Source organism: Stegodyphus dumicola, chromosome 3 (genome assembly GCF_044657685.1).
Source record: "Stegodyphus dumicola isolate Sdum_Otavi_A_Nest chromosome 3, ASM4465768v1".
Lineage (NCBI taxonomy): Eukaryota > Metazoa > Arthropoda > Arachnida > Araneae > Eresidae > Stegodyphus > Stegodyphus dumicola.
Genome location: NC_140770.1, coordinates 37,639,841 through 37,665,626, shown reverse-complemented (window position 1 = coordinate 37,665,626; position 25,786 = coordinate 37,639,841). Strand labels below are relative to the sequence as shown.

General features: G+C 28.7%; 1 protein-coding gene across 2 annotated transcripts in view; it reads right to left on the bottom strand.

The window, feature by feature from the left end:
• The window catches only part of Gnf1 (germ line transcription factor 1), a 203,990-nt gene that overhangs the window by 133,291 nt on the left and 44,913 nt on the right, over positions 1-25,786 (bottom strand). For both annotated transcript variants that reach the window (XM_085812770.1, XM_085812769.1), the window contains exons 5-11: positions 23,425-23,567; positions 17,754-17,834; positions 11,312-11,351; positions 8,072-8,157; positions 6,125-6,170; positions 3,437-3,522; positions 227-337 (exon numbers count right to left, since the gene is read on the bottom strand). In XM_085812770.1, coding sequence (XP_085668896.1) covers positions 227-337; positions 3,437-3,522; positions 6,125-6,170; positions 8,072-8,157; positions 11,312-11,351; positions 17,754-17,834; positions 23,425-23,567 — 593 coding nt within the window. The remainder of the gene's footprint in view (positions 1-226; positions 338-3,436; positions 3,523-6,124; positions 6,171-8,071; positions 8,158-11,311; positions 11,352-17,753; positions 17,835-23,424; positions 23,568-25,786) is intronic.

Genomic DNA, 25,786 nt, shown 5'->3' with positions numbered 1-25,786 from the left:
ATCTAAATACGCAGTGATTGTCAACAGCCCCCCTTCACTTTGATGCTTAAAAACCTTTGAGATTCCAACCAAATCTAAACAAGCATTTCAGGAAAACGTTAGTATAACATTTCATAATAAGCAAGATGAGACTGAATAAGTGTACGTTCTAAACAGGAAATCAATTATAAATACCAAAAATACATTATAGAAATTAATTCCTAAATTAAACATTTATGAAACTTACTTCAGGTATAGGTTTTGAGCCTAGTGCCCTAGGGCCTTCTCGTGCCAGATAACTAGCATAACTTGCATTACCCTTATGCTTTTTAACTGGTGGTTTCTCATCTGGCTCTTTCTGAAATAATTAACAAATTAATATGGGGGGGATAAATAAATAAAATTTTTATTAACAACAATTTATACAGGCAACTTTAGATACATAAAAAAAAATCAAATGCATAAGCTGAGAATTCTCATCAAATGTTGTTACAATGATATTAGGTGATAAAATGTGAGATCTGTAACTGAAATAAAAGGAAATATATTGATTGCTTTGGGGATTATGTACAGTGTTTGAGAAGTCTTAATATTTTAAGAATGACTCAGTTTGAGTCAAGTCCAAATTACTGAACTGGAGGCTAAAGCTTAACCAAAAATTTCTAAACCCACCAGTGGCTGACTGATTAAGGCCACTGAATACTAAGTAGGTTGACTGGGATTAGAATCCAGTGAATAGAATATGAGAATGAGTAATTTTGGGGATTTCCTCCATGGTAGCAAACAGTGATTATACATATTAAGTAAGCTCTTTTCACTCCAATTTAAATTTTTAATAGAAACTTAAATAAAGTACTTTATTAATATGGCAGTTGTTCATGAAGATTGAATTGCTAACATTGCATAATGTAATAAAATCCAGCAAAACTCAGTGTAATGTAGATGGATAGATGGCTAGTCAGAGAAAATGATGAGTATTAGGCAGTCTGAAAAGGATATGTAATCCACTGTTAGAAACTAATCTATTAAAATTATGTACAACTCATAATACATTGTTATAACTATATCTGTCTCTTTTAATACATAAAATGCAAATCAATATATATTGTAGCAAAAATATAATTATTGCACTTTAAAAAAAAAGATAAAAAATCATATACATAAAAACAAAATAACTCGGCCTTCTTGAAGATAAATCTGCTGATAATTGATAATCTCTCACTTTCATCCCTTTTTCATGCTGTTTCATCATATAAATGAAACATAGAATAAAATTTCTTAATGCAAGATTTCCTTATGAGCTTACAGTATGTCACTATATGACATCATCATAACATTTCCACTAAACAGCTGCCAAGCTTGATATATGAAAAACTGGGGAATTTCCAAGATGTTTTTTGCACAGCATGGTGATGCCATTTCAAAAGAATTTCAAAATAATTTAAATTTATTTTATAATGCAAGCTTTAGATATATTGAACTATCTAGAATGTGATTCTGATGTAAAATATAATAATATCTAGTTAAATATTCTAAATTTTATGGCCTTCAGCAAATTTAATTTTGTAATTTTCTAATGCTTTTATACTGTGAAAATCCTAACTAAGAACTTTTATTTATTAAAGTATTTTTAAATAAGATGAAAATAAAATTCATAATTAATGTACAGACTATTGCATGGGCAAAATTAGTAACCATTTACAAGTTTTAAATACAAATATTAATTGATTAAACATTGGGTGACTCATTGTAAAACTTCTACATATATCTACAGTATATTAAGATAGTTCAGATCAAATAAACTTTAAAAAAGAAAAATTATGCTGAAAATCACCAGAGATGGGAGAATGTAATTTGCACAATTTAAGTTTCATTAATTGAAGAAATTTAATTTACTTCTGGGAATCATTTTCCAAAATGAAAAACAAACATTAGAAACTGGAAGAATTAGTAGCTATGCTATGGTCTTTCCCATCTGCTGGTTCTTTAAATTTTTCTTCTACCAATACAACTGTATTATTTCCCAGAAGGTGATCACTTACATTTTGTCTCATCTATTCGCCATCATCACTATCAGCAATTTTTTCACATGTAATTTTCATTTTTACATCTAAAATTTTCCACTATTTCTAGTTCTCTTGGAAATGATTTTTAAGAGGTACAACAACTCTCTTCAAGAACAAATGAAGATAATTAGCTGAAATTTTTATGGTACAGTTATGCTAATGTTTATGCATGTCATCCTGTATCCATCAGCAGAAGGTGCAAGGGATTTCTTGTTCTCTACATTTTAAAATCATTACTTATTAAACTTTACTTCATGACCACTTTGTATCTCCTTCTCTTATATCTAAATAACTAAAATTAATTATTAGGTTTAAAATTAAAACTTTTTTGCATATATAGTTTATACATCATAGAAAATCAAAATATTTGTTGATGCAGTAAAAGCCCACTTGTTCAGCATTTAATTAAGTGAATATTTCTTTTTTAAAATTTTAGATATTTCTTTTTTAAAGTAAAATTAAGCAAAAAAGATATTTGTATTTCCATTATAAAGCAAGAATATGGCTATGATTTTAATCAAACAAAAAATGCTACCAAACAGTGCAATTTAGCACCAATAATGGATAAACATGATGCAATGCTTTCTCTTTAAGTAAACCTAATTCTCAATAAGTCAGTTTAATTTCTGTATAAAATTATACAAGTTAACCATTGCCTACCTGTATTTCAATCGCATTTTGAAAAAAATTATAAAATTTGGGACTTATCATCAACACAATAAATAGCATGTAATACAGTATTTTCAAGTTTATGCAATTTTGTCATAGAGAAAAGAGTCACTTACTTGAAAATGGATATACACAGGCAGTGCAATGTAAAAAATTACAATAATTTAAGAGTTTATATACTATGTCTGTAACCTGCATATTGATTAACTAAAGAACGATGTGTTCCTTCAAACTTCTGCTGGAATGACTGTTGTAAGTTTAGCAAGATTTCCACCAATTTTCATTGTCAACAGAGTTTTGTAATCACATATGATATTTTACTTCAGTGTTTATGCCTGAAGTGCTCTTTTTTGTTTGAATATCTAACATAACTTAAATGTAGGCATTTGATATTCAAGTTGACAACAGATAAAATGCCTCTTTTTATAGTTTTAGACCAGAAATTTTTTCTTCCATTCATTTGGTTTTTCTACCATGAATGCGTTTCTTAGACACACAATTATCTAGAATTCTCGAGTACCAAGTATTTGGCATTTCCCCAAGTTTTCTGGATAATCGAGTTTTTTACTGTAATTTGAATTTAAATTCCATTCCTCTCACACTGATTTCTGATAGATTTGCAATCACAATCTTTTTTTACTTTCAAGTATTATGGAGATTCATTTTAAACATAATTATCGAATTTTCAAAACCACAAGAAAACTAATATGTACATCACTTACCTCTATATGAGGTTTTACACAATTTGCAATTAATTCCATTTTAGCAGAGGTGTGTGATTTAGGACTTTTTTTTGGTTGCACTTTTTCTATAATATATGGGAAAAAAATATCAAAATCCTGAAAATATTAAATACTTTAAATTAAATATTTTGATATAAAAGATTTTAAAATTATATTGAAAATCTAATTTTTACCAGTTAGCCATTTTTTACGTGGTATTTTATTAAACTGGGTCTGATTATTATAGATCACTTACAAGCACAATTTTATCAATTTATATATCAGCAAAATTTACTTGCATAACTGAAGCATATTATGTTTTGCTTTCATTTGAATAAAGCTATCAGCTAATCTCTTAACAGTCAAACCCATTCTCCTTTGAGGGGGGGGGGGAAGTAAACACAAATTCTAACTTTTAAAAATCTTTAAAAAAAAAAAATGCATAGTGCAGTGGTCTCAAACTTGCAGCCCTTGAATATATCTCAATTATGTATTTGTTGCAAAAGATTTCATGATTTTCATCATTTGAAGTCACAGTTTTATATTATTTTTGGTTCTCTTGGAAATGATTTTAAAGAGGTAAAACAACTCTCTTCAAGAACAAATGAAGATTATTAGCTGAAATTTTTATGGTACAATTATGCTAATGTTTATGCTTGTCAAATAAGAACCCTTAAAAATGAAAATAAACCCTTAAAAATGAAAATAAATAAAGCACCAGAAGTTCTATACACGGAAGCAATTAATTTACTATCTGATATAAATCTTATTCAAAGATTTAAAAATATAGATTTGATTAACTTTTATTTTACTTGTAAAAATAAACAAGCTCAGTTACAAATTTTCGCACTAAGAATTATCATTTTACTTGAGAATAAAGATAAACAAGCTCAGTTACAAATTTTCGCACTAAGAATTATCATTTTACTTGAGAATATATTTATATGTGAACAGCATTTTGTCACAGTTAAAAATTAATAAGAACTCGATTGACCAATGAGCATCTACAATCCATAATGAAGACAATTTTTCTCCAAGGTTACAAACTTCATCAGAATCAAAAAGCCATCAAGTGTCAAACTGTAGTAAGAAATTACAGAACTTTATAATTATTTTACACACTAGCATATGTATTTTTATTTATGCACTGAAGAAAAATTTAATAAATAAAAGAAATACATTACATTGTCATTATTTATTCTCAAGTTTTGTTCCAATTGTAAAATTTTCTCTGAAAACTCAGAAAGTTTCACTAATTTCTTACTTTTAGTTTAAATTTCAGTAAATTATTTAATGATTAATTAAACAGTTACAATTATTTAAAATAAATAAAAGTATACTAATATACTCCTTATCTGCACATACTATTTACACTGTTACTAGAAATCATGAAATTTTAAACTATATGCTGATTAACATTCTTTTTAATTGCACAACATACTTTACTACCTGCATGTATTTTTGACATCGTTACTAAAATCAGAAATTTCTAAATCATAGCAAGAGAGAAAATATATGAGTAAATACAGTATTTTCTATCCAATAATAAAACTACTCCTGTATTCAAATTTTATGAAAGCAATGAATAATTGAAAAATATTGTCCATATATAGAATGCTGGGCATTGATATAATATACTTTTATGCCACATGACATAGTAATATTTCAATAAACATAAAAAAAGTTATTTGGAATAAAATAAAATACTAAAATAATATTCAGATATTAAAAAATAGTTAAACAATTTTATGGCTGATTATTTACAGATAATGCATACCAACTGTAGGTTATCTGTGGGCACAATACCTATGATTTTAGTATTAAGCTTTTAAATATTTCATTTAAACACTATGAAATATTTAGAAGATGAACATAAATAAAATATAATCACAAAACATGAAATATATTAAAATATGCAGTGGTAAAATACAATAAACTATTTTAAAATCAGATTATAGTATTTAAATTATACAACCCATGTCTCTTAGATAATTAAATAAATTCAAATTGACTTCTTTTCTGATTAGACAGACAAGAGGTAAGTTAAAACTATTAAAATACCTTTGACGAAGACACTTCAAAAGTGAATGTACATACCACAGCATCAATAACTTAGTAATATATTATTTACTTGCGAAACATTGCTTTAATAAAACAAACTTTTAATTAAAAATTCAAATAATGTTAATTAAACAACAAGCATTAGAAATAGTAACAGATTAAACACTGACTGAATCTAATCAAGACAATTCAGATTAAAAGAAAGAACAAAAAACATCATGCTGAAAATCACTAAATGGTGGGGGAAAGGAATTTGCATTTATTGTTCAGAAATAAATGGAAATTCATAATTGCAATAACTGCAAATTTATTCAGGGATCTATTGAGGCATGCAATGAGTAAGAAGTTAGAAGAGTAAGCAGGCTAGTTAGTGAGTGTTAGATAATGGTGTGCTACACATTAATAAATTTTCCATTACTGACTTTGGAAGACAGATTGAACAAACATAGTAACTGAAAATTAAAAAGTGATAAACACAACGAGCAAAGAATATTATTCAGCATTTAATAAAAAGTAATGGAGGCATAAAGAGGCAAATTTAATTAATGAACTGAACTATGATGTTAAATAATCATTTATATCTTTATACATTTGAAGACAAATGCTTAAAAAGATTATTATTATTACCTTTATTTAACTTAGGGCTTTCTCTTTTGCCCACTTGCTTTTGAACCTATTTGTAAAAACATGTTCCAGTAAGAATCAAGTTCAAATACAAAATATAGTCAAATATTAAAATTCCTAGCAGTTTAGTAAGTGATTGGGGTACCTTTAATTATTGATTATGAAAGTTTATTATGTAATTCTAGCATTACTTTTTAAGCCAGTGGTGGTGAACCTTTATGGAGCCACGTGCCCCAAACTTTTTTTTTTTTTGAGGTGACCGAGTGCCCAAAATCTCTTTGATTAAATCCCCATCAGAGAGCGGTTTATCATGTTTTGTCAGGCACAGTGAAATTTGGAAGCTGGCCATTGTTAGATGGTTTGTTTTAGAAAGATAATTGCAGAAACTAACTTTCTGGTAATTATAATTCCTCAATTTCCCTTCAATAAACACCTTCCACTCAACTTCATCAAATTCGGCAACAATCTTGTGGTTGGTGTTAAAGTGCCATCTGACACTAGATGTGCGACACACAACACTTTTCTCACACAGAATGCATGATGCTTTCTTGTTGTGTTTCATAACTCCAAATGATTCTGTCCAGGTCTCTTGCAATGATCATCCAACATCAATGATTAGTTTTAGTTTTGTCTTTTTTTGCCGGAATCATTTGTGAGGGTTCAAGACCTGGAGTATAAAAAATTTATTTAACAATGAAAGTATTAAAACTCACCGGCAGTTTGCAATAAATTTGAATTCCTTTAACAAACATTAGCTGTTTCAACTTTGGCATAAATATGTATATCTTTTCTATGCCGATCTATGAAAAATCTTACTTCCAGGCTTAGGCCCTGCCAGTGGCATTATGCAATAAGTAAGTAAAATGTTCAAGAACAGACTAAAACAGTTATTTAAATTACATAGTATCATTTTATTGTGAATATTGATTAGGGAAGTAGTATTTTAGTCATGTGCCTGCTGATGAGGCTCTGCGTGTCAATTGTGGTACACGCGCCATAGGTTTGCCATCACTGTTTTAAGCAATAGGTTAAAAAAATGAAAGAAGGTGGAAGCAAATGAATTATTAGACTTTGAGATAAATGTGTTTAAGAAACTCAGTATACATATACAACTAGAGTCAGTCATGCTCCTGCATCTGCTGATTCATTATTCATGATTAGCTGCAGTATTCCACTTTTTTAAGCAAACATATAAACCATTCATAAACTACAAAATGTGTCATATGAGAATGAACTACAACATGGTGAAATACAGCTGCTAAACACTCTGCATTCCAGTTCCTGATCATGAACACAAATACACGCGAGTTTCAATTTGATTATTAGTTTTTTATATAATGTTTTGGTGAAAAAGCATGATGTTTATTATATTTTTTTATTCTTGAGACCATACATGATGCTACACTATACAAGCACACCATTAATTCAATGTCCTATTATCTCTACAGAGTTCAGCTAAAATATCAGAATCCCTCAAATTTATCCATATGAAAGAGGAACTATGTTGTATATGTGCAATGCAGCTTACTACATTTTTCAGTATTGGTAATGTCTCACTGTATACAATTATAAATTAATTTTATCATATTTATGCAAGTTACGCAAAACAATGATCTCAGATATGTGTGGCAGGTCTTGTAATACTTTATAAACAAATATAAAAGCACTATAATATATAATTTTCAATATATATACATTTGAATGCAGCTGACTTTGCCTTATAAAATCAATCTGATGGATAATATTGATAATAATTACCCGAATTTTAGCTTTTGTTAAGTACCGAGTTGACAGATTCTAATGAATAACAAAATGATTCCTGCCCTTCAAGTCTAACAAAATTACAACTAAAAATTACTTTTACATTACAAAATTATGAAGGTTTTCAAAATTATACCATTTTAAAAATAATCGCAGAATTTTCAATACTAGTATGCACATTATACATACCTCTATATGAGACTTTACAGAGTTGGAAGTTTTCTCCACTTTAAGAGGACTGTGGGATTTGGAAACTTTTTTTGGTGATACTTTTTCTATAAAATATGATAAGAATTACAAAAGTCTTGCAAAAATATTTAAACTAACTATTTAACTTGGAAAACATTTCATTCTGCTTATCATGTGATATTTTCAAAATCCCAAAATACAGTGTTATTCAGAAGTCTCCTAACTCTCATTACAAGTATTATTTACTGTAACAATGAAAAACATTTCTGAGTACTGGTATTTGGAGTAAATGTGTTTGATTTTTGATGAAATGTTCATGTGCATTACAGAGCAAAATATCACACATAGTGAGAAGAAGGTGGGGAAAAAAACATTAGAGTACCATAGTACCATAATCTCGCATAAGAATAAAAGTTTGCTATGTTAGAAATATGTTAAAAGCTGAATAACATTATAAATGGCCATACATGATACCTTAATGAGAATTTTGAACACAGTGGTGACAAACATAAGTCATCATATGGATTTATAGAAGAATATGGTAGTAATTTTCTATAAAAGGATACTTTTTGTCCATCTTAGTTATAACTTTGTAATCCTATGGGTTAATATTATACAAAAAAATTAGCAGCATATTAAAGGTCAGACATTTTTAGATTAAAGTTCAGGAGTTTCTGTCTCAAACTGTCTAACCTAATCAGCACCCTCTACAACACTATCAAGAAGGATGTACTTTGAAATCTAATCCTCCCTTTGGATGAGCTGCTTTAATATTATTATTTTATGCCTCAAAAAAAATTAACCTAGTTTTTGTAGTATTAACTAAATGGAATATGCCTGGTGTAATTGTGAAGAAAGATTTTGGTGATATTTTCCTCTCATTCATGAAAGCGATAAAAAAGGGTTAATTCCTTCTTTCCCTTATTTCTATACATACTTACTTTCTTTAATGAAGATCGGAAAGATTTGAAATTATGTCTAAAAAATATGACAAATAATATGTACATTAAAATGAAACAAATAAATAAAAAAGGTACAGCTAATTAATTTTTATCAAGTGTCAATCTTACCAGTCTCAGAATCTCTTTTGCTAAGACATAAGCAATAATAAAAATATTTTTAAACACTACTCTGGTTGCTAATGATAAAACTTAATTATTCATTCAAGAAATAATAATCAGCTTTTAAGAGGAAAATTAAAAGATCAAGATAAATCAAATTTTCAGGAAATATTATTAATTCAATAAGAAAAAAAACATGAAATTCTTAGAAATTTATATATCATATATTTCCGCGCATTACCCGAGAATTTTTCAAACTTTTTCTAAGCTAAATTATGGAGGTCAGCTTGTATACAAATCTGCAAATCTCACAAAAATCATAGGCATATTTCTGTTAGTTCAGCCGGGAGCAAGAAATCATTGTCAAATATCACACTTTTTTATTTAAGTTTATGGAATTTTTTTTTAATGAAATGAGATATTCACTCTTGAGATAATAAACTATTTTATTTTTCAAATGGTTTATAATGTTCGTTTAGTGCATCATCACCAACACGAAAAGTCTGATACTTGCGAAATTTGCCCCTCGCTTTCTTCAATCTTGAACTCGTTTTTCAGAGGATGTGACAGACAGAGTATATGAAGCCCAAACACCTTCTCTGTTATAATTACGAATCTGCTCCAAATGTTTGACCAAGTATTAAGCTTATCCGATAACTCCAATCATTAACCAAAGACTTACCTCCACTTTTGCCTATAAAACAACATTATCAACAGATACTAGTCTTCCTGAACAAGGTAAGTGAGTCACAAAGATCATAATTAGTCAATTCAAACCTAACAATTAGACAATTCAAAGCAAACCACCTTTGGTATTTAGAGACATCTAATGAGACTGGAAAACATCACAAATGCTTTTTACAGCTTTTGCTGCATTACTATTTTTCTGAAATTTGAATAACATGCAATGCTGAATATGCTGCTATTCTGGTTTTTGGCTTGATGTTTCATCAAACAGGGATGTTATAGAAGGGAACTGATTCATAAAACGAAAGAAAAGAAGTTAGTTTCACTTGCAAAAATAACTTTCTCAATTTCAGTGTACACACTCAAATGAGTAGTATTAAACAAATGGGGATATGAATAAATATGACATTACTTTCTTCCCTTCCTTAAGTTCTTTTACACTCACATTCAACATTTTTACTGCAGTAATAAAATTATACTAAATATAATATCAGTTTTAGAGTGAAAAAGTTGAACATAGCCCTAGTATTCCTTAAAAGAAGTACACTTCCATTCCATTATTCAGTATATTTGAATAAAAAATTTTCCAAAGTCTAGGTCATCTTGGTGTAAAATTTTTATATTTATATAATTCAAATGCATTGCGTCTAAAATAGCTGTTTCTTTTATTAAAATAATATTCATCATTACAAGACGAGCATCCCCGAGAACTTCATTTTCAATACTTATATACCCTGTTTATTAAAAGACTGAAATATAAACAAAATTAACTGAAATTTGAATCAAATCACACATAAAACAACATTTATAAGTAAAATATAAATTATACATTTTTTACTAACTATGTTTATAAACTTTAATTTTACATTAAAAAAAATTAAAATAAATTGAACACTTCACAAATCTTTGTTCATTTAAAAGTTTCCAAGGAAAAAAAAAAGTGAAATTAAAATGCTATGAAACAATTTGAAACACAAAAACAAAATTATAGCATCTTTGCATCAGATTTAATTAAGACAATTCAAATCATTATTCTTACTTAAAAAAAAATGCACTACACAATAAGCATAACTGGCATTGTTGATATTAGATTTATATTGGAATACTCATTTTAAGTAAAGGAAAGAAAGAGAAGTTTATCACATTATAAGTAAAATATAAATTATACATTTTTACTATGTTTATAAACTTTAATTTTACATAAAAAATTTAAATAAATTGAACACTTCACAAATAGCATAAAATGTAACTTATGTTTTTGATAATTAACAAAGCATGCATTTTTAGTAAATAAATTTATCAATTTATAAATGATGTATATGTTTTACAGTTCTGATAATTGGAGTCACAATAAAACAATTGCTTTGATAAGTCAAGTCAGAAAATGAGCATGGCTGAACTTGAACTAACAATGGGAAGCACTGCACAGACCCCAGATAGATAATCATATGCTACAAATTGTACATGCAAATGGTTCAAAAGTTGTTATTACCTTTATTATGACTTTCATTTTTCTTCACTTGTTTTTCAACCTATTCATAAAAATGTGTTCTTGTAAGTAATTACTTTAAGTCATTAAATGCTTTCAACAAGAATTGAAATAAATATGCTCAGTATAGAACAACATTGATTATGGCACATATATCAAACACTGATTATTAAAATTTATGACATTACATTTTGCTGGTGACAAATATTTCAAAATTTTGGAATTGCATTAAAAAACTGAAAAGCACAATTATAAAATGTTATACAAGAGAAAGAAAGAAAGGGATTAAGAATATTTAGACCAAATAAATTTAAAATCAAATAGTCTGAATATATAAAGAAGCCAATACATTTACTAGGTTCAAATCTGAGAAACATTGAAAAGAACATTAAATATCAAAAGAAAGCTTTATGCCTGCTTATGACGAATGGCTTATACTATCTTTGATGTAATCTTTGGTATTTCTCTTAAGTTTCTTTTTATCATGAAGCACAATAAAGAAAGGGAGGGAGATATAAGAAGAAGAAGAGGATTATAAGAAGGAGAGGTGCGTCTTATATAATGAAAGATGAATAGTTGAGTAGTACATACTCAATTATTCATCATGATGTGAGTTAATGCAAACTGAAAAAATGAATAGCTATGGTATGTAAATAGTAATGTGGGAACTGTAACTGTAACTAAGTTTATGTAAGAGTGCCATCTAGATTAGGGTGTGGTCAAATGAGATGAGACGTGAACGATAGTGAGGACAGACGTGTAATAAATGTTTTGATGATTATTCTTTTTACTTTTCTTTTCATTCTAATTAAATAAATAAATCCTAGTTTAACTTCATGAGTTGTAATTATGCTTATCTTCCCCATATATTGGTATTAGAAGTTTCAATTTTGTGCTCATAGTTGGATTGTGCCATTTGGATTACTAATGTTCACCCAAACGGATTACAGGTGAGCAATTAACATTTATCAATTTCATTTTGACTGTACAATTGTTTAAAGTAATAAACATGTCTTCAGAAGAAAATTTTGAAAAGTTAAAATGAAAGCGTAGTATTGAAAGAAGCAGTACTACGAAACTAATTTCAAGAATCGATGTTGCTTTAGCAGATGAAAATGTTACATGTGATATCTTAGACGAACATTTAGAAGTTTTAATAGAGAAAATGAATAAACTAAAGTGCTTAGATAGTCAAATTGAACATTTCATTGATGTAAACTTAATTGAGGAAGAAGTAAACACTAGCACTGATTACCAAGAAAAATGTCTTAGGTATACTAACAAAGAGAAACAGAGAGTTTTACTAACTCATCGACATCTGAAAAACTGTTAGGTACTCTAAATGATAGTTTAAATTTACCCTCTTTAGTTAAACTTCCTAAGTTAACAATCAAACCGTATTCAAGATATAAGAAATTGTGGAATGAATTCTGGAATTCATTCGAAACCACTATCGATCGAAATGATTCACTTTCAAAATTGAAAAGTTTGCCTATTTAAAAACATATTTGACTGGAGGAGCCTTAAGTGTAGTACCTGGTTTTCAATTAACTGATAAAAATTACGACAACTGTGTAAAGTTACTTAAAGATTGTTTTGGTCGAAAATATTATTATAATTGATTCTTTTATGAGTAAACTTTTAAACTTGCAAAATTTTAAAAACTGTTCAAATGTTCCAGCTTTGAGAAAGTTATATGATGAGTTCGATATCGCTATACGAAATCTAGATTCATTGCAAGAGGATTCAAAATCCTATGGTCCACTTTTGATTTCAATTGTTCTAAATTTATTGCCAGAAAATCTTGTTTAAGATTTTAAGCGAAACACATATTCAAAATGCGATTAACAATTTCTGACCTTCTTTCTTTTTTAAAGTGCGAAATTCAATCTTGTGAATCTACATTTTTAGCTACGTGATAGAAAAGGTTTCTCAGCAAATTCCAGTAATTATCAGTCATCTAAATGCTATAATTGTAATGGATTTGGTCATTTATCTAAATTTTGTCCCGACGAACATCGCAGACCCAAATATTTATCTTGTGGAAATTTCGGTCATAAATCCTTTACCTGTATTAAGAAAACTCCGAAGCAAATTGACAAAAATAACAGTCCAATATCTGAAAAAACGAATGCTGTCACATCAATCAACTTTCATGCGCCGAACCTACTCTATAAAGTAATCAAAATTAATGATATATCACTCACCGCTATCATTGATACCGGAAGCGAAGCAACGGTTCTGTCTAACGACATTTATAAACAAATCGGGAATTACGCTTTAAGTGTGTTTCCTAATATGTTAACTGGCTTTGGTAATGACAAAATTAAACCAGTGGGTTATTTTACAGCTGACATTTTAATAGATACAGAATTATTTACAACTAATGTTTATGTTGTAGACAGTAATGTAATGCCATTTGACGCTATAATTGGCATGGACATCCTTAAACAGGGTGAAGTTAATATAAACAAAGATGGTGTTCATATTTCTAAACATGTTGTTAAACAAAATGATCCGGAAGATGTGTACAGCAATAATATTTCTCTTACTCAAACATTTGAACTAGAAATAGGTCCTACTGCTACAAAAGAACAAGTTAAGCCTCATTTCCACTACTGCGTACGAACGCGTTGCGTCAATTGAAGACACGCCTACGGCATCCGTACAAGCGTTTCCACTGCCGCATATCCGTAGAATATTTTCATTTCTGCCGCTAGGTGTCACTGTAATATTTTGGTGCCAAACAAGCACTTCGTGAGTTACGACGCTGAACATCTGAATTTTTCCCGTTTAAGCGAGTATTGTTTGTTTGGGATTTGATATGGATCCTGACGTAAACGCAGAAAAGTTTTGTTTACTAAATTCCATGTTATTGGAAATTTTTATTTCTGCTTATGAACTGCGAAAGTAAAGTACGCTAGCAATTTTTAGATAAATAAGGTTATAATGAACTTCACTAATTCCATAGAAGCTGAAGTAAATTTTAAAAAATTTTTTGCGTTTCTAGAAGCCTTAAATATTAATGAAATAATATATATATATTATTAAAACTAAAATGTACTGTTAGTGAAAAAATAAACAAATAAATAAATAAAATAAAAAAAGTTAAAGGAATTAAAAAATAGTTGGTACTTTAAAAATACAGAGCAACTGTAAAGAAAGGTTCACAATATTTACACAAAATTTGCTATGCTTGTATACTGCTGACTTCAGGGTCATAACTGGATAATTTATTAGAAATCTCGTTTGTTTTAAAATGCACTATGGGCAGTTATATTTTATGCATAATCCATAAAATATTATTTTTAATTTAAACATTTCTAATTCATATCTCTTTTTATAGAAGAAGTTATAAAAATAAGATTTTTCTCTTTATATATACACACATTAGGTAAAGAAAATGGAAATATTTAATTAATTAATTCTTGCACTTCTGCTGGAGAGAACTGAATTTAAAAGCAATTATTATAGTAATTTTTTGTTAAAAAATGTTTAGGGCATTAATACTGTCTCATGTTAACTGGAATGAAAGTTTAGAGTAGTAAACATCCCAAAGTCTGAGCACATGTATATACATTCACATAAAAGTGAAATGAAAATATATATATATATATCCACAGGGTTTTAAAATAAATTAAATTTAAATAATTCTCTTGCGCCGTTGCTACATGGAATGAAATTTGAATTTAACAAACATTTTCTATTCGTAAAAAACAAATTTAAAGTTAATTAAATTTAAATGAAATTTAATGCAAACAAATAAATGATTAATTATTGCTGTGAACTAACATACAATATCATTTAAATTTTGAGAGCATATGTAAATCAAGTGCAAGTATCAAAATCCACGAATAAATATATAATTCCAAAAATTTATTTATTCTATTATTCACTTATGCATTTTTATAAATTTTTTAGGATTAAATCTATCCTATTATTCATTTATGCATTTTTATAATTTTTTAGGATTAATAAGCTATCCAATTATTCACTTATGCATTTTATAATTTTTTTAGGATTAATAAGCTATCCAATTATTCACTTATGCATTTTATAATTTTTTTAGGATTAATAATCTATCCTATTACTCACTTACGCACTTTTATAATTTTTTTAGGATTAATAATCTACGCATTTTTATAAATTTTTTAGGATTAATAAATTTTTGGAATTATATATTTATTCATGAATTTTGATACTTGCACTTGATTTACATGCGCTCTCAGAATTTAAATGATATTGTAGATTAGTTCGCAGCAATAATTAATCACTTATTTATTTGCATTAAATTTCATTTAAATTTAATTAACTTTAAATTTGCTTTTTACAAATAGAGAATGTTTGTTAAATTCAACTATATATGTACAGGGTATGCTTTAAATTAGTATTATATCATTTTCAAACTTTTTTGCAGGGGGAATTTTAAATAAATAAGAGTATAAATAAAACAATATATTTAATGCATATAATAATATAAATAAATTATAAAACACGAATATAGATCAAATTGGAACAAAAAGCTGAGAAAGTTGCAGACAGGGTGCAAAAAGCGTATGGGATTCGAACTCACGACCCCCAAAAGTTAACATTATATAATTAAATATTATATAGATTACAACAATAATATATACAGGAGCTAGGAGCCACTCACGAAACGCATGGAGGCAGCATGTGGGCACGGAGGCCACACGTTCCCCACCTCTGGCTTAACCAATCAAAATTAAATTTTGGATACTGTTATTTGAAAGTATGTGCTTGAGATTGTAATTATTTAAAACAATAGAGCTTTCATGATTACGGTTACTGTGAAATAATTTTAAAAAGGAACACCCACATTTTTCCCGCGCAAATTGATCAACGCATTGAAAAACCATAAATGCCATTAGAACAATATACATGTGATGAAAATTGCTGGTGTATAATATTTGCTAAGAGGAGCATTGTAAAGGACCAATGACAGCCAAGAGAGAAGAGGGAGAAAACTTTTATTGGAACTGCAAGTTTTCAATAAGCCCATATTTGCATATGATAATACATTACATGTGGGAGATTGTTGACAACAATAATGGTCCTAGCACTGCAGAAGGAATCTGTATCATTTCATGTTTCATGGCATCTCTTAATTCTGACATATAACATTCATATATGTTCACAGGTGCTTGGGCAAGTGCTGCAATAACTACCACTGCAAACCCATCCTAACTCTTAAGGATTTTTGTTCTTGGTATTATCTGAAATATAAGGGTGTACACATCAAAACCACGAGGCTTGTCAGAATTGAAAGATGCCATAAAACGTGAAGTTATATAGATTGTGTTCCTGTGATGTTATGTTCATCATTGTTGTCAACAATATCTCACATGCAGTGCATTATCTTCTGTGGAGGTGCACATATTAAAAATTTGTAAATTTAAGTAGTTTTCCCCCCTCTCCACTCTTGTGTTGTCACTGGATCATTACAATGGTCTTCTTTGCAAATGTTTTATGCCAACAATTTTCATCATACATGTATTCTTCCAAAGCCATTTATAATTTTTCAATGCACTGATCAATTTGCTGAGGGGAAAAGTGAGGGTTGCCTTTCGAAATTTTTACACCATAATTGTATTCATGAAAGCTCTATTGTTATAAATCATCACAATCTTGAACACATACCTTCAATAAATATTACCTTAAATTTTATTTTGATTGGTTAAGGAATAGGCTGTTAGGGCTTATTATTATCGAGGAGTTTTCTTATGACCACTCTATGTGTGTTTGTGTATAAAAAAATATGTAAATCAAAATTCTAACAGCCCATTATTTCCCCTTTCTAGTCTAAAAATAACATGATTATAATAAATCTCTCTAAACTGCACCATTTTAGTTTAACTTAATTCTCATTATATAATTCTTATATTATGTTAATTATGCATGTATTTATATGCATAGATTGAGTTATTTTGGCTGTGTTTGCATCAAAAATACATTTATTATTACACATACACACATATTATATATGCATACACACACAAACACATGTATGAAAATGAATAAATACAGAGGAAATAGCAATTCAAATCCTAATCCATTTGAAAGCAGCAACAAGTGGTGGTAATAACACAAAAAATATAATAAATTAAAATAACACATTTAAAATCCATCCTATATTCAATTCAGAAGAAACAAAATGAAAAAAACTAAGATTCCATGTGTTTTTTTTTTGGGGGGGGGGCGATGTTTGGTTTGTTCCAAATTGAATATGGGATAGGTTTTTAAACTTCTTATTTTAATTTACTTTATTTTCTGCATTACACACTTATATACATATACACACATACACATATTTATTTGTTTCTAAACAATTTCAATGCGTCAAAATGCTTCTTACTTGCAAGTTACTTCCTATTGATAGATAAATTGATTAACTAGTCATATACAATCTAATAAAAATTAAACTAACTTCGGGCAATTTTTCTGGACTTAACCTTGAAAGAGTTTCTTCAAAGTCATCATCTTCATGTATTCTTTTAATAACTGACTTCTATAAATAAATAAATTGACTAATTAAATATATGAAAAACAGAAATGAGGATAATGCATATCTAAAAGACATAATACATATTTTGTTCCTTCAAGATATTGGAGGACATTCAAGAGATGGGAAGGGGATCATTATTTATATTTCAAAATATATAACATCCATTCAATGTAATTTTCCTCCAATGTTTAATTTTCAATAAATTTAAAATTGTAAAATTTTCTAAATTATCAAGCTATAATGAACTCTTCAATTTTAATAATAAAAAATGGCATATGAGGAAAAAATTTTCTATAAGATGGGTGTAAGAGAAATAGGGACTTCAACAAAAATATTCTTTTCCTACATGATAGTTCTTCAACAATTACATTTATTGAAATAGGGAATCCTTCTATGCAACAACAGCAATAAAATTAAAGAGACAGAGATGCAAAAACTTGAAAAAATGAATTTTACTGTACATGCTAATGTTGTGTGATATTATGTCTAACTTCAAACTAGCCAAAATAAAATTTCAAATAAGTACACCTTTATTAATGAGAATTATTCAATAGATATGATAATCAGATAGTGCAATTAAATCAAATGATAATATGTTCCTTTTACATGAGTCAATAATCAGTAAACATATTTTTTTTTAATATTATGTAATATTTTGGGGCCAATTTGCAGAGATAAATTTGTTTTAAATCCTGTAATGTTATAAAAATTGTTTAACAAAAAAGGAGAGAGACAACTATATAATTAGAAATACTGCAAAAATAGACAATTAAAAATACTACAAAGGAGTTGATATTTATAATAAGTAATTGATGTTTTTCAATAAAATATTAAAATACTGCCCACTTTGAATGAAAATTTAATTTTAGAGATTAATACATTTCATTAGTGAAACTGTTAAATGTCATACCAAATTTTACTTTAAAAAAAAAGGGTAGCATGTTAAGAAATGGATGGGGCCTTTTGTTAAAAGAAAATGTTATTATGATGCTATTTAGATTTATTTAGATAAAAATGCTGTTTAGATTATACAACACAATTTCAAATTGAAACAAAGCTCATACAGTAAGAAATTATTTACAAAAGGTTTTAATTCTAGTTAGTTGTTTTTAATTCTACTGAGCATGCTACAGAAATTCTCTTTGATGATGACCAGATACATGCTGTCATGGACTAGCCAAACTGATGCTAACAGTCAGTCTATTTAGCCAAATTTATGAATTATAATTATTCAAACTGCTCACTGTAATGACTTGTTTTCAGTAAGAATCTGTTACTTATAGATAAGTAATAACATTAAACCAGTGATCACCAAAACGTCGATCACGAGCTACTAGCAGCTCACGGGAGCATTTTCAATAGATCGTTTTCAATTGATCCGGTTTGCTAACCTTGATTCCCCCCACTGAGCTGACACTGACAGGGTTGCCACTCAAATAGGAAAATGAAATTCCCTGACTTTTCCAGGTTTTCCAAGTGTGTTTTAAGAAAATTCCAGTCTATCTGTGTAATGCACATTGGCTGTGCTAAGAGGTTAAATTAATTATGGTACCACTTGAAAACAAAAAAATTTGCCAATTACATATGACTTACATATATATATTACATATGACTTATAAATTATCCCCAAAACATTACCATTATAACTATAATAGGAGTTGTTTTCTCCACTGAAGAATGAGATTAGAATCTGCCCAATCTATATTAAAAAATGTCTGTTTTTGCAGACATTTCTCAGCTTAAAGAAAGAAAAATCTATTTAATGATATTTTTAAATAAATTCAGGTATTTTATATTTATTTAGTAGCATGCATAAGCAAAACATATATGCATTAAATTTTGTGATGGTATGTCATCATACTGCTAGAATTAATGTCAGGATTATGCAGAGAAACTCTCCTGAAATTTGAAGGTTTTATTTACTAATAAATAATAAATAAATTTAAAGAGAAGAAGCAACATTAAATAACATAAATAACATTAAAATAAAGATAATTATTTAAAAATTGATTGGAATAATCAACGATATTTTGGTGAATATAGTTACATTAAATTGTTAGCCTAGGTGATTGTTTACTATTTTTTATTTTACTGCAAAATGACAAATAAGGCATTTATTTAAAAAAAGGGAGGGTTAAAAAGATTTTGCGGTAAAATCCTAATATACGCTATGGCTTTGGCACAATTTTGAAAATTGTCGCCAACACCAAAATGACCCGTTTACTGCTCATCATAATATCCCCAAATCCCGTGTATATGATACATAGAGGCTATTCTAACCTCCATGTTGCCCTATACTAGAATTAAACTGCTTTTATTTTATATGAGAATACGTATTTTCTTTAGTTCAACGTGCACTGCATATGCACATGGGAGTCTCTCGATACTCGTGGTTACTGAAAAGTAAAAGTTGCTGGAAACTTGCTTTGCCTTTCGCTCAAGACAATCTGATTGGAGCAGCGAAAATTGGCACTATGCCAGCTGGCCAAATGATGCTCATGCGATACATAATTCGCCTAGAAAGTGATCGGTTCCAACTTGCTTTTTTCGGGGGGAATATCCTTATGAAATTCCCTGACTTTTCCAGATTTTGACTAAAATATTTAAATTCCCTGACTTTTCCCTGAATTTTTTGGTCAATTTTCAAATTCCCTCACTTTTTACGGTTTTCCCGGTAGCATGGCAACCCTGCACTGATGACAAGGGGTGCACACGACAACAAGTGCTTGTTTTTTCCGGGCAACTGCCATTGTCAGCCTTATCTCATAGTTGATTGTATATGCATGAGGTTGTGCATGCTATGTTTTTCGTGTGTATATGAGACATTTGCTAATTTGGGTAGTTTGATTTACGCATTGGTACTAAGCCAGGTTTGTTCTACTGATGGCGTGTTCAAGCAAAATTTTATCGCTTTCATCCGGAATGGGAAACTGATTGCTCCTTTACTCAGGTAGAGGATAAATGTGTGTATTTACTGTGCTAAGCAAGTGTATCAGTTGGGAAAAATGGGAACATTGAACTTCACTTCAAAATCATTCACGCAGGGATTGAAAAGGATTTTCCACTGAATTATGCTCTAGAAAAGAAAAGGTAAGGCAGTTAAAATCTAAACTTAATGATTAACAATAAACTTTTTCAAAATCATTAAACAAAAATAAAGGAGCGACTAAGGCGGCATTCCGAGTTTCAAATATTATTGCACAGGATAAGAAACCATAGGAAGACGGTGAAATAATCAAAACTGCATTTTTAGAAGCTGCAGATGCATTATTTGATCGTTTCAAAAAGAGAATTGAGATAATTTTTGCTATTAAATCTGTACAGCTTTCTGTAAATACAGTAATGAAAAGGTTATGAGTTTTGATGTTACTGACAACTTAAAACTGATCGCTGCAGCTACTTCACTTGCAACTTGAAGAATTGACTGGTATAGTTGATACAGCTCAGTTGACCGTTTTTGCAAGAATGGTTTTTGATAATTTCGAAATAAGAGGTGAGCTGGCAAAGATTATACCATTAATAGACATGTTTTTAGCTGTTAAAGACCTTATCACATTTCAAAATATTTCTGTAAATAAGTTGTTGGGCTTAACTAATGGAGCTCGTGCAATGGTAGGCAGAGAGAAGGAATTCATAACTTTGTGTCGTAAAGACAACAGCTTTCCGAAATTTATGTCTTTCCATTGAGTAATACATGATGAGTCACTATGTGGGAATTTCTTAAGTATGATGTAATGAAAACACTCATAAAAATATTAAACAAAGTTAGAGCACATGCAATTCAGAGACGCTTGCCCAGAGCATTGATTGATGAACTAGATTGCCAGTATGGTGATGTAGTGCTTCATATGGAAGTTCGTTGGTTGAGTGGAGGAAGAGTTTTACAGCGTTTTTTGCTTTTCTCACAGACTTCACCAAAAAGTTAATATTTGCAGCTTCTTCAAAGTAGGAATAAAGATACTGGTGGAACAATTTCAGATGTTGCTTCATTCTTCAAAACCCTGGAACTGTGGGATAAAAATATCATCCAAGGTGAATGCAAACACATTGTCTGTTTGAAGCAAACCCTTGAAAAGAAAGGATCTTTAATGCCTCCTTAAAACAACAAACAATATATTGAAATTATTTCAGATTTGAGAAGTTTACAAATGCTTCCAAGATTTCAGTTGTTGTACAGTTTGTCAAATTGCCTTTTAAAGAGAATGATTCTGAAAAGTTCTCTTATTTGTGTCATGGAGCATTCTGATTTCCAAGAAGATAATGCTACAGTGGTGTTTGAACTATCTGATTTTCAAAATAATTTATCTGTAAAGGCCTCTTGTTCCTAAAGAAAAATACTCACTTTTCAACCAGGCTTGTCTCAAAGTGAAGGCAATGTTTAGCTCTACATACCTGTGTGAAATTTCGCTTTCCAGTATTAAATTTATTAAAAATAATACCGAAACAGACTCCAAGATGAACACTTGGACAACTGTATTCGAATGACAGCCACTTCCTATTCTCCTAACATTAAAAACTCATTGGTAGCAAAAAAGAGTTACACTCTTCTCATTAAAAGTCTAATCAAAATATTTTACTACATTTGTTATTTATTAATAACAACACATTCAATTTCTTTCTTATGCACAGCTCAATTTCAGTTTCTTTTTGTTATATACAATTTAATTGAAACTGATTTCATATTTACTAGAAATATAAGTTTATAGGCAATAAACAAATGTAACTTTTTTTAAAAAAGCTTCTTTTAAAGCTTCTTTTGGCTAGTAGCTCATAGTAGGATTTAAAAAACGGTACAGTGGTTTAGAAGCTTTGTAAGTTTGGTGACCACTGCATTAAACAGATTTTTCTGTATACACAAAAGTTAATATGTTGGCTACATGTTTTCTGCCACAAAGGAATTGCATTTATATACTGATAAACAAGATTCAGAAGATTTTAGGATCAATAACTAAAATTAAGAAAATTCACACAATGCAATTATGCTAAATGTAACACTGTTAGTGTAAGTGTTAACATTTTATGAGTTATTTATGAATGTTATTATAAGTTTAAAAATTCCATCTCTTTAACTTGTAAATAGCTACATAACCACAGTAATACACAACACACAAACTTCCTTCTGCACTTGTAACGAGCAATTCGAGAATTCTCACTTACTCTATGCTTTGGAATCATGATAATTTATAGTTTGCTTCAATAATTTTGTACAAAATCTTATTTATTTCCCTTAATAGACATTTTGCATATTTCTTGGCTGAAATAGCTTTATTTTTTGCAAATTTGCATATGATTTACAAGTAACTCTTATCTTAAGGATCTCCAGTGTGACTGAAATTTTCATATATAGTAAAAATTTATAAGCAGTCCAGTGCAGTGCCACATACATAAATCTTATTCTAATATAATTGCATATACATATAATATTTAGATAGTAATGGTAAGGCATCCAGATAGTTATTGTAAGACTGTGTTTAGTAGAATACAAAACTAATGTCATTACTGCACCCAAATACCATTAAAATAAATTTTTCACAAATTTGCAAAGCAATGTTTTAAAGTATCATGACAAATTAACAAAAAAATATTTCCAAACCTCCTCTTTTAATATTTTTTTCTTTTCAGATCTTGACACAGGATTTGATCCAAAAAAGTCAGAAGGTGATACTATTTTTTTCAGAATCTCATTAGCTTTGGCTTGCTCAACTTTTCGAGGACTTCTTTTACTAGAATTTGATTCTACAAAAATAGTTAAAAAATTCCTCATTATTATATATATGAAAGTAAAGGGGAAAAAAAAAAAAAGAAAGAAAGAAAAAGCTTCTCTGAAACATAAATGATTATTACTGTAAATATAAATGAAAACAACACAGCACACAGATCTTCTTCTGTTCTCCTGAAAAATATGATATATTTCACAAATAACAATAATATAAACTGTATTTGAAATACTTACCTCCTTACTTTCACTTTTTATGGTACCTTGATTATTTACATTCCACTTTTAACACTCAACAGATTTCTGTGTTTTTGGCATATTTTCAGCATACACATTACAATAGCCAACCCAAACATGAGCATAGCAGATATATATTTGAATACATATGGATTTATATTTAATTGTCATTTCACTATACTCTATTTTGCTGCATTCTTTTTGCATTCACTGCAAAAATATAAATAGTGGTCATAAAAATTTTTCTTTTTCATACAATTTCTTGTTTCAAATAAAATTAGTATTATTAATATTAGTGAATAGAACATCACTTATGAGCAATAAAAATACCTAAGCAAATATCTTTCATCAACCTATTAAGTTGCTGATGAGCTGTCAACTTTGTAAGGGGGCAGATAAGAAAATATTCCTTTTATTTACATAACAGTGTAAATCGAGTAAAATTTAGCACTAAATCCAATAAAATTTTATAAACATTTAAAGGTCTTTCAATAAACTAATTATGATTACTACCAATATAAAAACAATATAATTATAAGAATAAAAGTGATAAAATACTTCTTTACATTTTCAAGGACTAGAAACATTCAATTTCTTTCTCTTCATAATTAACATATGTAATATATGGGTGATAGGTTTATAATCTACCACATCATCACAGCAATTTAATATTATCTCATAAAATGGGGAAAAATCTTATTTTTTTAATGCAAAACTTGAATGTATTTAGTGAATAAAACTTTTATTCTGCATTTAATTTTGGATAAAATTGTTAATATTTCTTTGGTCCAGAATTAATTCTAATGTCATGTAGACAGAACACCTTTTAGATGATTGCTAAAAAAATAAAGATCCAAGAAAATACATCCTGACAGTAATAACCAGGTTATAAAATTGAAATATTCTTAAGACACAAAGTATTTTTGGCATGAAAGTAAGATGCACAAAAATATATTTAATGTTTGTTATATATAAAATAAATTTCATTAAGCACCATAAAAACGATCTATAGCAGGGATTCCCAACTCTTTTCTTGCATCAACCTTTTTAATGAATTTTTTTCATAAATCCTCTTACGTTTTTCTCTGTAATATAAAGCATATGACATAATCACAACACAAATAATTGCACATAAATTACTTGAGGATCACAATTATATTAAGAATATGTACAAAAGTTTTTGGGAAAAAATGATTTTGTTATTTTTATGAACAAGTTTTAGAAACAAAATCAGATTCTAATTGCATAAAAGTTCACTTTCAATTATTGTGATGGTTGTGTTTGATGAAGTGATACATGTTTTAAAAAATATTTGGCATAACTTAATCACCTTGTATAAAAATATTAAACTTGTTTCTTATTTCCTGTAGACTGATTTAACTAAAGCCTCCTTCCACTAGGTAAAAAGTGTGGAAAGTCAATAATGTTGGCTCAATAACAATTATTTTGGAATATTCCTCTTGGGTGACTTTTAAATTCTAAAACTTAGCATACTTATGTAATTACTTAATACTTATGTATGTCTACTTTAATGTAATCAGATGTTTCCGCATCATAATATTAAGATTACATACACTGCAGTTCAACATTTTTATAAGTTATCCACGCACATCTAAATTTTTTATGTCCTGGAAGCTTTTGTCCAGGTCCATGCATTCAGAAGTGCTTAAAAATAGATAAATAAATGCTGATATATTTTATGACAACAAACCTGTAAAAGTAAAGTACATATTGAACAAAATGACTGTACAGTGAATTTCAGAACGTTTGAACTGTTTCTGAAAATCTGACAAATAATGATGATATTCCTGAAAATACTTTTGAGACAGCTGACAAATACTGGAAAGCTAATACAAAGGACAATGTACAGAAATATAATGGTATGGTAAAAAATTTTGATGAATTGTGTTATATTTCTATGTTTATGTCTAGCTCTATGCATCCAAAAGTGCTTAAAAATAGATAATGAATACTGAAATATTTTACGACAACAAGCCTGTTC